Here is a 15,695-nt window from a genome sequence, read left to right as displayed (position 1 = left end):
AGCTTTTCAACAGCGACGGAATCCTCGACGGCTGGGATTTGCCCTCCATTCCCGCGAACCCCGCTCTCGACTCCCTCCCGCCGCTCCCGCGGGAGCAGTTCGCACAGGTTCGACGATTCCCCGCGGAACCCACGGGCAGGTTGGCAGGACAACCCTCCGGTGAGCATTCGGGTCCGTTTGGAGGACCGTTTATGGGACAACCCTCCGGTGAGCCGCTGCCCTCGCGTGAGGATTATTATAGAGGGGCGGGACCGTTTATCGGGCAACCCTCCGGTGAGCAGTGGGGCGCTTTTATGGGACAACCCTCCGGTGAGCATTCGGGACAATTCATTGGACAACCCTCCGGTGAGCATTGGAACCCCGCCAATCGGCCCTATCGTGAGCATGTGGGGGGGTTTCCGCCGCCCTCCGGTGAGCCGCCGCGCGAGGTAACCGTGGAAACGCGGGAGAACCTCCGTTTCCGCGGTTGTGAGGAGCTTCGCTCGGAGATTCAAATCAAAGACAATGTGATCGGGATTCCCGCGGGGATGAGCACATCGTATATGAGCAAAGTGGTGGTTTACAACCACTCGAATCGCAAAATCAGCCTGGATTTGAGTCCGCTTCGTTCGCCTTTCAGTTGTAAGTATAACAATATTGTTATCGAACCGTAAGAACCGCGGGGATGGGTGATGGCTAGGAGGAAGAAGGTGCGGATTCCGGTGTTGTTTACACCGAATGGATCGATGCAGAAAGCAACGTGTGTGGTGGAAGCGACCGTATCGGCCATTCATTAGTTTCACTTTTCTCTTTTCTCGTTGAGGTGTTTTTTGGAACAAATGTCTTTGGAGTGGAGAGAAAATGTGAATCATGGAGATTTAGAGAAGCAAGGAGACGCTTTTATGAGATTACTCGAGTTTCGGTTCCTCTGTGCCTTCATTCGATAGAATTAGTGGGGAAATCGCTTCTTCTGAAGAAATCGAGCGGAGAAACCAGCTCGTTCCTTTTTTAGAATCGTTAGCTATTTCTTGGGTGAAATCTGTTTACGTAGAGAGAGTAGTGTTTATTTTAATATGATTGATTAAGAAATTGGATGAATTTACAGTGAACCAAGCAAATGCAAAGGTAATGCCTTATGGATCCTTTGCTTTGGGCGTATCATCTCTTTCTTCGGATATTGATTTGTATTAATGGATGATATCGGATATATGTAGACTGTGCATCGTTCCAGGCGAAGTGAATGAAAAGGACTTTTTCTCTTCGTTCTACGCACTTCTCTCTCATAACAGCCGCATTACAGACCTGAAAGCAATTCCCTTGGCGTTTTTTTATATTTGAATGCTCTTTAAATACAGTTTCGTTCCGATTATGACCATGGAAATTGACGGAGTCTCCGTCGACATTTCCTTTGCCTCTCTTCCCTCCTACCCCTTCAAGCTCCCCGAATTCCTGGACATTCTTTCCAACGACATTTTACGAAACGTCAGCGAGCATGTAAATCCTTCGACAAGAGCGTTGTTTGTAGACGCTTCACTCGCTTACAGGATGTCGTTGCACCGAATTTGTTATTCAGAAACTCCGATCAGAGAATAAACTGGACATTTTCCGTCAAACATTCTTCGGAATTCGATTTTTCACCAAGGTTTCCACGTTTCTACGTTTTAAGCATAGCAATACAAAATATATAAGAACGTGATGGGTTATTTAGGCGGAGTGAACATCACGATTCTCTTAGCTTCCACCAATCTTTTAGAAAACGACTTTCTAACAAATACTTTCCACTTTTTCCACTTTGTCGCTGACCATTTAGGTTCAGAAATCATTGCGATGACTCCGCAGTTAAGCTTTCCTGAGCTCGGTTTTGACGAAGAAAACTGGAGCGACAAACCGAGCAATTTCTCGAATCACGATAGTTTAGTTCTCTTAACGCCCACATATCCCAGAATGAACACCGCAAGAACGATCAGTCGATCGAGTTTGCAGTTCATTCGAAGCCAAGCGAGGCGTGTTTATGAGAAAATAAAGAGTTATGTGGATGGAGAGAGCGTAGGGAAGTGAGTTGATTGACACGCAGACGCTTTTGCAGATGGTTGAACCGTATCAATTCTTTGAAGGATTTCCAATTTACTTCGAAGTTTTGGTTTCGGCGTCGGCGAATTCGGAATTTAAGGATTGGCTGGGTTTGGTGGAAAGCAAGTGGGGATTGGAAGGGAAACGTGAAGCTCAGAATTCGCTATCTTGTGTTTTTTCTGAGTCTGCGAATTGAAAACGTGGCTTTGAATCCGAATCCGATCGTTTCTGTTCGTTTTTTATATTGACGAAATAAAGCGAAGAAATCGAATTCGAACGCAGCGTGTTTTTATATCGGACTGACAGTGGATTTAACGAAAGCGACGACGTTGGATTTGAGTCAGTGCGTGAATGATTTCATTGATATTGTTCGACTGTAAGAGAGGCAAAAAGGAACGATTCGCTTGTAGACAGCAGCCCAAAACGGCGCGACTGGGATTGCGAGTGAGATTGTTTGAGGGATGGAAATGATTGGCAGATTCGATATCGCGAAGAGTTGAAAGAATTGAAGGAGACGATTCCGAAATCGTGGGAAGAGTTCGCTGAGAAGGAGGAATTCTGTGATATTCTTGAAGAGTGATGCAAATAAAGGAATGAATGAATGAATGAATGAATGAATTGTTTGAGATAGAAATGAAGAGATGGATTCAACTTGAAACAAACAAAATAATAATAATATTTGTAAACTAACAGCAGCATAAAGATTGTTATCACAAAGAAATATCCCACGCATGAACAATTCACCAACAAACGAATCATCGAATTTTACTCTTCCATTCTTTCTTCTCTCCGTTTCCAACAAACACACCCAAAAACACTCCCATATTCATCATCCTTCCACCCTCACGGCAGCGTCTCCATCTCCAAATGCAGCGACTTCCACAGCACATTCGTCTCCGTCGTCGTCTTCCACGTCTCATAATCGAACACCTCCGCCGTGCACGTCTCTCCCTTCTCCGTCATCTACTCTCCACGCTCCTCCTCTCCCCTACGCGCAGCGCCGACTTCTGCAGATACCACTTCCGACTCGCCCAATCGAACACCCAGCCGCTGTTCTGCAGCTGCCTCGCCGCCACGTACTGGATGTAGTTGTTCTGCTCCATCGCGAACACGAAGAACGCGATGTTCACCGGCATTCCGCCGAACGGTTCGCTCGTGAACAGCTCGCCCTGGATCCGCGGGAATCCCTTCGGAACGTCCACCACTTCCGACGGTCGGTAATACGGCTGATAAACCGCGAAAGGCGGCAGCGCGTACCGCAGCCGGTTCAGAACCGCGGATTCCAGCTGCTGCTCGAACCGGTTTTGGTGCGACACGCCGCACCGCGGGGAACTCAGCCCAAATTCTCCGCTCGCCTGCAGCGAACGCAGAACCGCGGAACTCTTCGCCTCCACCACCTCCGACTGAACCGCGGGACTCGGAGCCGCGCCCGGGGACGGGGAAACGTGGAAACCGGCGCTAGGCTTGGCGGAGAGCGGGGTTCCGCGGGAATTCGCGTCGTTTTGGGAGGAAGCGGAGACCGCTAAAAATGAGGAAAAACCGCGGGAGGAACAGCGCTGAATAATCTCGGAAAAGTTGATGGGTTTGGCGGGAACGCCGGCACGGGACCCAGGTTCTACTTTTTGGGTTTCTCCAGTTTCTACTTTTCCACACCGAGTTGACGGGAGTAATCGGGGTAACCGGGGTAACTGGAGTAACTGGAGTAACCGAGGTAACTGGAGTAACCGAGGTAACTGGAGTAACTGGAGTAACTGGAGTAACCGGAGCGGCGGGAACCGCGGGGATGGATGGAATCGCGGGGATGGAATTCGAAGAACTGACCGAGTTGGCGGGCGTTACGCTCTTGGAAAGGGCGGCGGAAACCGCGGGAATGCGAGGGGAGGGATCGGGAGAGGCGACGAAAGAATTCGTTTTTTCGCTCTAGAAAACAGGGAATTGGGTCACGTGCCACCAGAATGGAGTCGGTTTCTTCGCTTTCGACGGGTTCGGAGTCGGAGACGGATTTTGGAATTCCAGAAAACAGGCTGAATTTGTCGTACATGCTGGTGTCGTAGTAGAAGTTGGGCTGCTTGTAGGAGGCCAGGTAGTCGTCGACGGCGTCGAGAACCTCGTCGAGCTTGTAGGGATCGATGAGATCGTTGTCGAGCTGGCGGAGAATCAACTCCAGATTGTGGATGTGATCATTATGATTCTTGATGTCCGACTCGAGCTTGGTGATCGTGGACTGGTTCGTGCTGCGTTTGTTCTTCTTCTCTCGTTTCGATTCGCATTCGCATTCTTCGATCTCGCGCTTTAATTGATCTAATTGGCTCTGAAGCCGCTTCTGGACTTCATTTCGCTTCTCCTAACAGGAAATCCAGTGAAGAAAGTGTACGTCCTGCGGAGTTTGCTTGTTCGGCTGCGTAAGACTCACTTTGGAATACGGCTTATTCTTGATACGCTTTTCCCATTCTCGGAACTCTGTCATAAGGGACTCGATTTGTTTTTTCGCTTCGTTTATTTTGTCTGCATAGGGCTGTACAATTAGGCAAAATCGACAAACCGTACCGCTATGGAGGAGTCCATCTTCTGTTGCCACTGCTTCAAGCTATCTCGCTGCTTTTGCAGTTTCTTTATTTGCTTTTTCAACTCATTCTCATATTTTTCCTTTTGCTCCCGGCTTTCCGCTTTATTTACCTGAAAATTATTCTACATGCAAATTCCGTTACACGATCCAATAGGTCCTGGTATTCAACGATCAAGTCCTCGATCTTTTTTAATGTCGTTTCGATGTTTGCTATGTGATGACCATTGCGAAATACAACGGATTACTCTTTTGCTTTCGATTTTGACTCATTTTTAAAAGAATCAAAAACTATGAAAATCGGTTCATTTTTCGGATTTCCATTATTTTGGATTAACTCGATTGTTTGTGGAGATAAGTGAAATAACCATGTTTTACCCTTATTCTCTATTTTGAGATATAATAGATTATCCATTTTTGCTGTACTCTCTGTTTTTATTTCGTTGACATATGTTCTTGATTTTCGCGACTACATAACTTTCCAAAACTATCGTTGACACGCACTACGTGTAATCAATCAAAGTCCCCATCTACCTATCCCATTCAACGTTTTTCTCATCTTTCCGACTCTTTTTTCAACACTTCGTTCCTATCCATTTCCACAATTTCAATTTCACATTTCCATCCTGTCTAAAACAAACAATCCACATAGTCGGCGTCAGCGAGTGGTTTTCATACTTCTTAATCCATGGGTGGTTCTTGATTTCGCTCAGCGGCAGCCGGTCTTTCGGCTCAAACACCAGCAATTTCCGGATAAAATCCTGCGCAGGCGGCGTGACATGCATCGGGAATCGCAGATCGATGCTCCGAATGCGCTTATACGTCGTGTCTCGATCGTTGGCAACAAACGGCGGCTCTCCACACAAGAACTCATAGGTCAGCACGCCAATGCACCAATTGTCGACATTGGAGTCGTACTCCTTGCGATCGATCATTTCAGGCGGCAGATAATCCAGCGTTCCGCACATGGTGTTTCTCCGATTGGTGGGGGAGTGCGCAGACCACCCGAAATCGGCGATTTTCGGCTCGAACTAAAAGAAAAATAAAAAGAATTGAAGGAAACGTCCTGGCCCAGCAAGATGTTCTCCGGCTTGATGTCGCGGTGGATGACGTGCATCTGGTGGCAATACTCCATGGCGTCTGAGATGCGAAGGATGTACTTCGCGGCGCGACGCTCGCTGAAACGCTTTTTGGCCATGAGTTCTTTGTAGATTTCTCCCTTCGGGGCGTACTCCAGGATGAGGTAGACACGCTTCTCGTCCCAGAAATATCCATACATTCGCAAAATGTTGCGATGTCTACAAAACATCAATTTTAAATTCTGCTACTTCATGTGAGACTGAATTTCAATCTCGCTGCGCAACTGCTTTTCAATTCCGCACTTCTCAAGTTCACTTTTCTGGATCACTTTAATTGCCACGATAAACTTTGATACAATCTCACGCGCAAGGTAAACACGTCCTATGCCTCAGGCCTGGAATTTTGCGAGCTACCAAAGCGCCCCTTTCCCATTTTCCTTCCAATCTCAAAATCGGACAGTACCCATGTTCTAGTCGCTCATGGTACCGGATTTCAACGTACTTCTTCGGATAGTTGAGTGCGGATAACTTGATCCTCAATTCTTCAGCCTCGCGCTTAAGTTTGGCTTTTTCTTCTTCCGACATCTACCCATTACCTCGCTCATCGCAGATACGCACTGGTTCAATATGAGAAGGCATTTTTTGACAACACTTGTTTCCAACAAACACAACACTTCTTCAAGTGGTCAAACGGCACATAGTCGAAGTCCATCTCTCCGTCCACGTCCATCCGCGCGATATAGAACGGGAAGTCGTACCGCTCGGGGTAATCTTCATGCTCCTTGGGTCCGAGCGGCGTGGTGTTCCAATCAAACACGGGCTGCTGATCGTACGTGGGTCCGCAAATAATCGCCGCGCCCAAATGGTCGTCCAGCAACCTTCGACTGGTAATCTTGACATCGGTTCCCATGTGATCGCGGAAGCCCAGCGACTCGAACGGATACACTCCGTCCTTGTCCATCAGCTCCGACCTCGACGAGATGGTATACTGCGACGTGTAGGGCGGCGTGCAGTTGCACGCGCTGATCGGATCGTGCTTGTAATCGTTGTACCGCATCATCCGCCCCATCGACGCCAAATCCACCACTTTCTTGTGATCCCGGCGGAAGATCTGCGCGCGCGCCGCGTCGCGCCACGACATCGCCTTCGCCTCCCACTCCTCCACCTTCGCCGGGTACCCGCACGCCTCGTAGATCGCGGGGAAGTACGGGATGTTGTAGGAGGCCCAGTAGCCCTCGCGGCGCAGCCACCACGTCATATCCGCGGCCTCGCCGCCGCCGGGGATCTGCTCGAAGATCCAGAACGCGCCGTCCCGCGGGGGCTGTCCGGGGAGCACGCGGTTGTAGTCCAGCACCATCCACTGGTTGTTGTACAGCCCGCTGTTGTACAGCGAGTACACCTCCACCCAGTGCTCCGCCGATCTACGCGTAAAACTCTGCGGCCGCCAGCTACGTGGCCAGGCGGTAGGCCAGCGCGGAGCGCGCCCACTGCAGCACCGACTGCGGCTTGATGTTCTCGTTCAGCGACTCGTCCCAGATCGCGATGGTCGTTTCCTGGATCGCCAGCCGCGCCGACGTGATGTAGAAGTCGTCTCCGGAGGTGAAACGGCCCGGGTAGGCGGGCATGGCGACCTTGTGTCCGGGGATGAGCGAGCCGTCGCGGAGATGCAGACGCAGATCGTAGGCCTTGTAGATTCGGTACATCGACTGCGCGTCCGACCAGGTCACGTGCGCGAAGAACACGTCCGAGAAGTCGGGAAGCACTTTGATCAGCGCTGAGCAGTGGTCCACGCGCTCGCTTCCGTGGCATTTGTTGTGGAACCCCGCGGATGCATCATCCGCGTAACACTTCGATTCGTCGTCGGCAGGAAGCACGATCGACAGGTCCCACACGTCGTATTCGTAGGTGGCCACGATGATCTGGTAGCGGGTCACGTTGCGCTAGAAGGAGAAGAAACATCGCTGCATTACCATCGCGCCCGTCGCCTTCGCCATGTAGCCGTCGTAAATGCCGTTCACCTGCACGTCCAGCAGGCTGCGCTGCTCCCAGTAGTCCGGGTTGCGGCCACTCGCTTTCTCCTCCTTCTCCCAGGCCTCGTTGGCATCGAAGAAGCGCTGCACCTTCTGAGGAGGCGCGCGGTCCGGGAAGCGGATCTTAATCTGGATGTACATCTGCTTGGCCGTGAGTGCTCCTTCCAAAAAGCCGGCAGCGTAGGCTTGGTCGTAGTTGGGATATTTGTCGTTAGAACGGATTGAGAGGTAGTTCCATCCTAGAATGGTCAGGATTCGATACCATTACCAGTTTCATGGATGGCTTCATCAAAGTAGGCGAAAGCGACAGCGTCGCGCTTCTTTCCCTCTACCATTTGATAAGAATCTCCGACTTTCATCATCGAAGCAGTAACCCCTAATGGTTACGTATCTGGTTCAAATCTACGGGTGGACGCAGCTGCGCAGCTCATGAGTGCGATAAACAACACTAAATTGTAAACTCTCATAGCTCACAAAAGAAAAAGTGAGAATAGGACGAAAACACAAATCATTTCCCTATTTTAGTGTTGAATTCTTTTTTCATGGATTGCGAATCTGATCATAAAAAAGAGGTGACAATAGGTGGTTGAGATTATGAGTGGAATATCTTTCAAACGCGGAGAGATGGTTGAATGGAAATGTGTGAGAATAGCATTTTCTGGTGGAGGATTGTTATGTTTCCATCTTGAAAAGAGTATGGAAGGGTCGAAATAGAGTCTTGTCTATTTACATTTCCGAGCTATCAACGGGTATTATTGTACAAAAACATTGGAATCGAGTCCCTATAATTATACGTAGTTGAACAAATGAAAGTGACACGACCTATGGAAAAGTGTTTCGTACACTCGATTTCTCATTCAATTAGTTTTACTACTTGTAGTCGATACACTATATTGTAACAATGTCTGAGTATTGTCCTTGAAGGTGTTTGAGGCGCTAAATCTATTGCATAATATAGATCTATAGTAGTATAGCAATATCTTCTAGAAAGAGTAGTTGTTCTCGAATACAGAATCACATCCACTCTAAAGTGATTATAGTCCTATTCAAAGTGCATATATCTCTATCAATAAACTACATATCACATCATGTCACAATAAGGCATACACGGACCATTGTACCCCTATTTCAATCCAAAATCCATTCTGTCCTTATATTATTACTATTACTATTACTATTATTACTACTACTACTACTCTTCTATTTCCTTTTCCATTTTCCCTCCCATATCACACCATCCTTTTCACATCTCACTCCATCCACTTCCGCTCCTATCCATCCACCCCGCAATCCTTCGTGCTTCCAACAAACAACAAAAACGAGTCTTTATGAATAGAGTGCCGATCAGGAGGTTCATTTATTCCTCAGCCTCCGCCTTATCGTTCTTGTGGTGCTTTCTGGCCACACGTCCCTACACATTAGCAATTCGCCCTCACACAAAGCTTCTTACAGGACGACCGCCTCCATAAGGAGAGTTCTCAGCGAACTGGATGTGCTTCTCCGAATCCACATGAACCATGAACGAAGGAGCGTTCACCACCTGCTGGCCAACACGGATGTGGCGCTGCTTGATCAGCACACGAGCGTGGTGGATCGACTTGGCAAGGCCCAGCTTGAACACACGGGTCTGCAGTCTGCGGTCCATCAGCTTGGAAGTCGACAGCTCCAGAATCATATCGAGCTTCATCTCCTCCTCAGAGACGAGTCCCAGACGGGCCATGCGGCGGATGATGGCAGCTCCCTGGAAGATTCTGCGAGGATCATCCTCAGGAAGAGTCAGCAATTCACGAGCAGCCTTTGCATTAGAAATATGCACGAAATAATACCTTGCGGATCTTGGCAAGCACCAGCTGCACACGCCAGATCTCACGCTTGCAGCGCAGACCGAACTCTCCGCAAATACGGAGCTCCTGGTCCAGACGCTCGCGCTCGAAGGGGCGACGAGGAGTACTGAAAGTAAGACGATCTAAATGCCATTAGAATATTGTGCTCTCCGAGAAAAACCAAAGCAACACACCGACTCAAACCATTTCACTATCAATGGCAAATTGAATACTTACAGTTTCTGTGGTGGGCACAAGTAACCATTTTAGACTCAAATTACTGAGGGAGAATGGAAGGACACGAATAGGGAGTTTCATTCATAGTCAATTTGATAATCAACCAAACTGGATCACTGTACAGTTCTATTGTTTGTTATTCTGTCTTCTGCCAGGAATATATATATTATTATTACTATTATTATTATTATTATAGAATAATACTAATACAACTACCAATAATCCAAATATTCAAATAACGAAAATGGAAATGGAAACGAAAATACAAATAGGAGAGAGGAACAGATCAAAAACCAACAAAGTATTACAGAAGTCGCGCATTTCGAGTTAACCAAACCACTGAATATTAACAAAACAATCAATCAATCGAAAATCAAATACACAAAGAAATGCTCTCTCGATTGGGTTGTATCTCTAAATTCTCTCTGTATAATGCTCTCTCCATTTCTAATTCATTTAGAACAAAGTCCGTTTTGTTTCGACCCAATCTAGCAATTCGGCTCTTTGGGCATGGAAACAACATTTTGGAAAATGAAACGTTTATGTCAACATATTACGATGCGACTCCAGTTCCAAAAGAGTCAGAACTCGATCCTGAAGAGTTTCGGACAAGAATGGAATCATGGTACAAGTCTCTTCTGATTTCCTCTAGCTTAGGGCATCGTTTAAGATGTATACGGGTGTGAAGATGCGAAAGAACGGAGATTGGTTTGCCTTTTACAAAGATATAGTGGATGGTAGTAGATAAATCTGCATATTTATAGTAGGTCCTCACGAAACGAGTGTAGCAGCGGCCAAAAAGTGGGATGAGTTGTGTTATTCTTCCGAGAAGGAAGTGGTAGGGTTTCTCACTCTGTTGTGAATAGAACAAACTGAATTTTCCCGAAAAATACTGGATGCGGGGGGAAGGTCTTCCGAATGTAAATTTCTATCACCCTGAGAAGTCGGAAGCGGTCCAGTGGGTTCCTCCAACCTCCAAAACCGTAACGAAATACGATATTCCCGTCCGTCAGGGGTAATGCCTCCTTCACTGCTTACCATGCTAGCAAGCCTCTTTCTCTCAATGAAACGATGAAAATCCTGCGAGGCGAAGGAGCCCTGAACATCCGCGTGCTAAACCTTCGCAACCACTCCACATTGGGCGAATGGATGATCTTCGTGACGGGCTCGTCGCTGGCCCACGAGAAGCGAATCGGCGACACAATCGTTCACTATGTTTGTTCTTCACTCACTCTCTGATCATAGCTACGAAAGCGCCAATTGAAACACATTCCGATCCGCGTAACGGATCGCGATGAATCCGAATGGATGGTTGTAGACGGCGATTCCGTCATCACAAACATTTTCTCGCCTCGTTTGGCTTCGTGTCGAGTGATCAATAGGCTATCGGATCGCTCGGGACTTGGAGGATCAATGGGAGTTGATGCGACCGGGTCGGAATCGATATGAATCGTGGACGGAGGAGCAATTGCAGGAGCGATTTGGGAATATTGAGGAGAAGATGGAGGCGTTCTCGCTGGATAGTTTGATTCAGCAGTATCAGCAACGCGTGGAACAGGAGAACGCGCCGGGATCGTTCTTCGTGGATGCAAAGGAAGTGGATCAATTGAAAGAGGAGATCGCCAAGGAGCAGGCCAATGAATCATCGAATGAATCATCGAATGAATTATCGAATGAATCATCGAATGAATCAGCCAATGAATCATCGAATGAATCATCGAATGAATCAGCCAATGAATCAGCGAATGAATCATCGAATGAATCAGCCAATGAATCATCGAATGAATCAGCCAATGAATCAGCCAATGAATCAGCCAATGAATCAGCCAATGAATCAGCCAATGAATCATCGAATAACACGCATCCATCCATTGAATCATCCAATGAATCCACAGCTTCGTTATCTGAAGATGCAGATTACGAAACGAAGGATTATTACATGACGAAAGAAGACTTCGAGCGTCTTCGCAATGACGATGGCACCATCACGATCGATGGCCAACGCCTCCACATCGAAGACTTCGCAGAAGTCAGTGACTCCGAACTCCAAGACGAAGAAGTTCCCTTCATTCAACTCGACTCCTCCCCTTCACCCCAGAAGCATCGCAGCAGTCGTCGCGATCGTCGCCGCAAACTCCGAGCCAACAACGAATCCAAATCCCGTAAACATTGATTAAAAAAAAGAAAGAATGCCAACAACGAATCCAAATCGATTAAACAAACAAACAAAAAAACTTTCATTGTTTGTTCCATCAAACACATCATAAGAAATAATCTGGAGGCGGTTTCTTCGACGGAATGCCTCGCTCACTCGCCGGCGCCGCCTCGAAAATCTTCGCCTCACTCCCTCCTCTCTGCCCTACTTTAAACTCACAATGCAGCTGGGAATCGACTTCCATAATCGAAGCGACGTTTCCGCAGCGATAGCAATAATTCGGAGCCGACCACACCGCCACCAGCATCTTATCAAACATGTATTTGTAGCCTTCCATCACCAATTGATGCGATCGGCAGATTAGATCCAGGTGGTTCGTTGTGTTGAACTACCCAGAGCAGCCATGCATCATCCCTACCTCCTTCACAGAGTCGCCTCCAAACACTGCGCCGCAGCCTCGCGAGTTCAATCCCCAACCCGTCATTTCTTCATCCGGGTCCGACCACAACAAATCGCACATCCCGCCTTCATGGGGAAGCTCGCACTTCCGATCGATCAGACGGATTTGGTCCAGTGTGGAGATGGAAGGCGATAGGCCGCCGTGCACACAAAAGAAGTGACCGTCGATTAATGCGGCAAGGCTGAGGTAGTCGAAGATTTCTGTGCAGAACCGCCATACGTTGATTGAACCGTATTTGCGAAGACATTCATCATAAAATCCGTAGGTTTGGCTGATCTGACGACTTTCATGATTACCGCGAAGAAGAGTGATTCGATCGGGGTAGCGGACTTTTAGACAGAGCAGCAGCAACCAAGTTTCGATGCTGTAATAGCCACGGTCCACGTAATCTCCCATGAAGAGATAGCACGTTTGTGGGCAGTCTCCGCCAATACGGAAAAGCTCACGCAGATCGTAAAACTGGCCGTGGATGTCTCCGCATATCTAGTTTTGAAAAGCAACGTGACCATCTACCGTGACCGGCGTACTCACGTTTCGAATATTACCCTCCTCGATGAGAATGTCACGGGCGCGATCACATACTCGTTTCACCTCGCTCTCAGTAATGAGTTCGCACTTTCGCAACTATGCACTCGTCAATCAAATTCTCAATGCAAACCTTCTCGATATACCTTTCCAAGTCATCGTTCATACTCATTGTAAAAGACCAACCGAAGTGTCTAGTCCCTCATGATCCTCTTCCGAGCATACATGCGTTGAACGAGGTTTTGAATTAACTCGTTGAACTACTTCGATAAAATGATAGTTCAGCCCAGATTGAATAACTGCCGCCTTTCCAGAAAAACCGCGGGTGAGGGAACTGACACTCTTATGTCCTAATTCTATTATTGTTTTTCCCAAGTCGCATTCAGTCTCACGCTGTGATGGACGGCAACGAGAATAACATAACTTTGCATGTTTCTTTTGTGCAAGAAGATGGAAGAACTGTTGACATAGAAGTCCCGCCAGTACGTTGAGCTAGGAATCAATTTACACTCTAGAACTGCACAGTTGGTGAACTAAAGTTAAAGATAGAACACACTCATCATATTCAAGCGGATACGCAGCGTCTGATTTACTTGGGACGCATTTTAGAAAATAACAACGAATCAATTCAGACGTATTTCTGCTCTCTGTTAATTACTCGCAGTTATAATATTGCGAACGATACAACGATTCAGCTGACCATCGTCCAGCAGGAAGCGCCTGATAATGATAGTATGTTTGACCAGTTGTTGTGACACAGATTCATTTTCCTACGAAGTGGAGAGAAATCTATTCCAGCGCCGACTGCAGCGAGCAATCGACAACTACGGCGGCGACATCTTCAGCTGGCAAGCAATGCTCACTCTGCAGGGCGCCCGCTTCCCCGAAGCAGGCGATACATTCACGTATCCCGTGGCTTCTTCTCTGGAGTTTCTTCGCCAAGGCCTTCTCACCTGCAACACCTACATCTCCGCATTAACCCTCCCCGAGAGCAGTATCCCCTCCTTCGCTCCCACATCTGCGGTTTCCACGACGGCTCCGCGTCCAAACCGTCGTTTCTACCTGGGTCAGGTAATGATGATCATGATGATGATGACTCATGTAGTGGATCGACGCGCTGGACACCGTGGAGAAATGGCTGGAGGCTACCATCATCGCCGTGGACGCCGAGTACGTCTTCGTCCACTACAACGGCTGGGCCTCGCGGTGGGACGAATGGATCCACGTGGTATTCCCCGTTTCCCCGTTTCCCCGATAGAACTCCCCGCGGATCGCGCCGTTCCGCACGCACACGCGCCATGTGCAGGTTCGCTCGACATTAAGTCCCGATGTGGTGTGCTGGGCACGTGACGCGCGCGTGACCGGCTCCGAAGACGCGTTGACGCTCGTGCAGCGGATCCAGACCGTATCCTCGGAAATTTGGCGGGTTTTGGCTTCGCTGCATCGCGAAGAAACCGAATCGGAGGAGCGTTTCAACCATCGCAAAGCGCAAATTTGGACCCAATTCGCGCCCATTCTCGACCGAATCGGCCGGTTAACCGCGGATTCGGCGAGCGTGCTGCGGTGTATCGCGGGGGGCGGGGAGATTTTGGCGGTTCCTCCCGCGGGGGGTAGTGGAATCGCGGGGAAATGAGGAATAGAGGAGATGGCGGCGCCGGTGTTGAATTTGCCGCCATTGCGGCGGGATTTGGCGGCAACGTACGACCCGCGGGTAGGAATGGAGACGATGATGAACACGGGAATGTCCGAGGAGGTGTCGTTTTTGCCGAGCCGGTCGACTGGGAATTACCGGGAGATTGTGATCCCGCTGAATGAACAGAATCTCCAGGGGAACAATAACACGAATAACAGTCAGTTTCAGGAGTCGTTCGTGCAGTTGCTGCATCAAATCGTCGCCTCCGCGCAGAATTCGGGAGGAAATTCGGCGCAGGCGGGCGGGGCGCGCGAAGACGAGTTGCCGCCAAATCCGAGCGAGCGTCCGCTGACGGGGCGGATGGGGAAACAGACGGGAGGGAAGCCGTCGTTGATGTGAGGATGGATGGAGGGTGTAATGTAGGAGCCGTCTGCGCGAAATCGGGGTTGTAAATCGCGATTCCAATCTGGCGAATAGCTTGGATCACTCGCAAGAATTGAGTTCGTTATGTGTTTGTTGAACAAAGAAGAGGATAAATGGATGGAATGATTCATTCAAAATGGAATGAGTTGAGTCTAACCATAGTCAATCAATCGGTCAGTCAGGCATTCAATCAGTCAGGCATTCGGTCAGTCAGGCATTCGATCAATCAATCGGTCAATCAATCAGACATTCGATTGAATGAAATCACAATGAATCGAATGACCAGGTTTACTTTGGATATGAACTTGTGAGGTATCAGAAGCGAGAATAAACGATTCAGTACATCGTAAAAAACGAATATCGCGCAAAGGAAGCGATGAGAAAATGGCTCCCGTACAATCCAAACACACAATCTCGTTTTTCAATGCCACAATGAAATGCTCTTCACCATCACTACTAACACACTGAGCACCGCGAATCCCAACCAAATTCTTGTTCAGTTTTACGGCACCTCCCGCATCCACGATACAGACATATTCATCGATCGCTGCGATACTCACAATCGCATGGCGACAACGACACCACCATTGCAAATCGTGGGATCCCACAACCCATCGATACACACTTCCATCTCGACAACCGACAAAGAAAATAGAAGAGTTGGTAGAAGATGATGTGATGGTTAATACGGAAGAAGGAGTGGAGATTGTTTGGGTTA

The 15,695-nt window shown here is 48.3% G+C and overlaps 7 protein-coding genes; 3 read left to right on the top strand and 4 right to left on the bottom strand.

Moving 5' to 3' along the window:
- Window positions 1–1,317: 1,317 nt before the first annotated feature.
- Window positions 1,318–2,629, top strand: GSBLH_T00006803001 (uncharacterized protein; the record flags this gene model as incomplete). The annotated part of the gene is made up of 8 exons (XM_013043303.1): window positions 1,318–1,473; window positions 1,505–1,621; window positions 1,651–2,025; window positions 2,054–2,175; window positions 2,207–2,279; window positions 2,313–2,425; window positions 2,460–2,493; window positions 2,528–2,629. 8 exons carry the CDS (start codon window positions 1,318–1,320, stop codon window positions 2,627–2,629), a joined length of 1,092 nt encoding a protein of 363 aa, XP_012898757.1.
- A 1,059-nt stretch (window positions 2,630–3,688) lies between these two features.
- GSBLH_T00004415001 (uncharacterized protein) lies at window positions 3,689–6,276 on the bottom strand (the record flags this gene model as incomplete). The annotated part of the gene is made up of 8 exons (XM_013043302.1): window positions 3,689–4,393; window positions 4,424–4,564; window positions 4,597–4,715; window positions 5,193–5,643; window positions 5,676–5,910; window positions 5,941–6,073; window positions 6,106–6,161; window positions 6,194–6,276. The coding sequence occupies 8 exons, from the start codon at window positions 6,274–6,276 to the stop codon at window positions 3,689–3,691; spliced, it is 1,923 nt and encodes a 640-aa protein (XP_012898756.1).
- A 37-nt stretch (window positions 6,277–6,313) lies between these two features.
- Window positions 6,314–8,188, bottom strand: GSBLH_T00004414001 (uncharacterized protein; the record flags this gene model as incomplete). The annotated part of the gene is made up of 5 exons (XM_013043301.1): window positions 6,314–7,112; window positions 7,144–7,631; window positions 7,662–7,960; window positions 7,990–8,097; window positions 8,128–8,188. 5 exons carry the CDS (start codon window positions 8,186–8,188, stop codon window positions 6,314–6,316), a joined length of 1,755 nt encoding a protein of 584 aa, XP_012898755.1.
- An 849-nt stretch (window positions 8,189–9,037) lies between these two features.
- On the bottom strand, window positions 9,038–9,825 carry GSBLH_T00004413001 (uncharacterized protein). XM_013043300.1 has 4 exons: window positions 9,782–9,825; window positions 9,548–9,687; window positions 9,172–9,516; window positions 9,038–9,132 (listed from the first exon to the last, which is right to left on the bottom strand). The coding sequence occupies exons 1-4, from the start codon at window positions 9,807–9,809 to the stop codon at window positions 9,079–9,081; spliced, it is 567 nt and encodes a 188-aa protein (XP_012898754.1). The 5' UTR covers window positions 9,810–9,825; the 3' UTR covers window positions 9,038–9,078.
- Window positions 9,826–11,204: 1,379 nt separating this feature from the next.
- GSBLH_T00004412001 (uncharacterized protein) lies at window positions 11,205–11,954 on the top strand (the record flags this gene model as incomplete). Its single annotated transcript, XM_013043299.1, has 1 exon — window positions 11,205–11,954. One exon carries the CDS (start codon window positions 11,205–11,207, stop codon window positions 11,952–11,954), a length of 750 nt encoding a protein of 249 aa, XP_012898753.1.
- An 88-nt stretch (window positions 11,955–12,042) lies between these two features.
- On the bottom strand, window positions 12,043–13,182 carry GSBLH_T00004411001 (uncharacterized protein; the record flags this gene model as incomplete). XM_013043298.1 has 6 exons in its annotated part: window positions 13,147–13,182; window positions 13,055–13,115; window positions 12,910–13,020; window positions 12,355–12,879; window positions 12,145–12,324; window positions 12,043–12,114 (listed from the first exon to the last, which is right to left on the bottom strand). The coding sequence occupies exons 2-6, from the start codon at window positions 13,091–13,093 to the stop codon at window positions 12,043–12,045; spliced, it is 927 nt and encodes a 308-aa protein (XP_012898752.1). The 5' UTR covers window positions 13,094–13,115; window positions 13,147–13,182.
- Window positions 13,183–13,298: 116 nt separating this feature from the next.
- Window positions 13,299–14,554, top strand: GSBLH_T00004410001 (uncharacterized protein; the record flags this gene model as incomplete). XM_013043297.1 has 6 exons in its annotated part: window positions 13,299–13,403; window positions 13,437–13,555; window positions 13,586–13,653; window positions 13,682–13,992; window positions 14,027–14,149; window positions 14,180–14,554. Exons 1-6 carry the CDS (start codon window positions 13,320–13,322, stop codon window positions 14,552–14,554), a joined length of 1,080 nt encoding a protein of 359 aa, XP_012898751.1. The 5' UTR covers window positions 13,299–13,319.
- Window positions 14,555–15,695: the final 1,141 nt, after the last annotated feature.

The sequence above is a fragment of the Blastocystis hominis genome (assembly GCF_000151665.1).
Source record: "Blastocystis hominis, Singapore isolate B (sub-type 7) whole genome shotgun sequence assembly, scaffold_6".
In the NCBI taxonomy this organism is placed as follows: domain Eukaryota; class Bigyra; order Opalinata; family Blastocystidae; genus Blastocystis; species Blastocystis hominis.
Note: the sequence above shows the minus strand (reverse complement) of the source record. Positions and strands in the feature narration are given on the sequence as shown.

Bases quoted from the DNA above. Each gene is read 5' to 3' on its own strand.
- GSBLH_T00004413001 (XM_013043300.1), bottom strand. From the start codon at position 9,809: ATGGTTACTTGTGCCCACCACAGAAACT. The intron at 9,517-9,547 runs GTATTATTTCGT...TCTAATGCAAAG, and splicing joins TGCTTGCCAAGATCCGCAAG to GCTGCTCGTGAATTGCTGAC. The intron at 9,133-9,171 runs GTAAGAAGCTTT...GCTAATGTGTAG, and splicing joins CTTATGGAGGCGGTCGTCCT to GGACGTGTGGCCAGAAAGCA.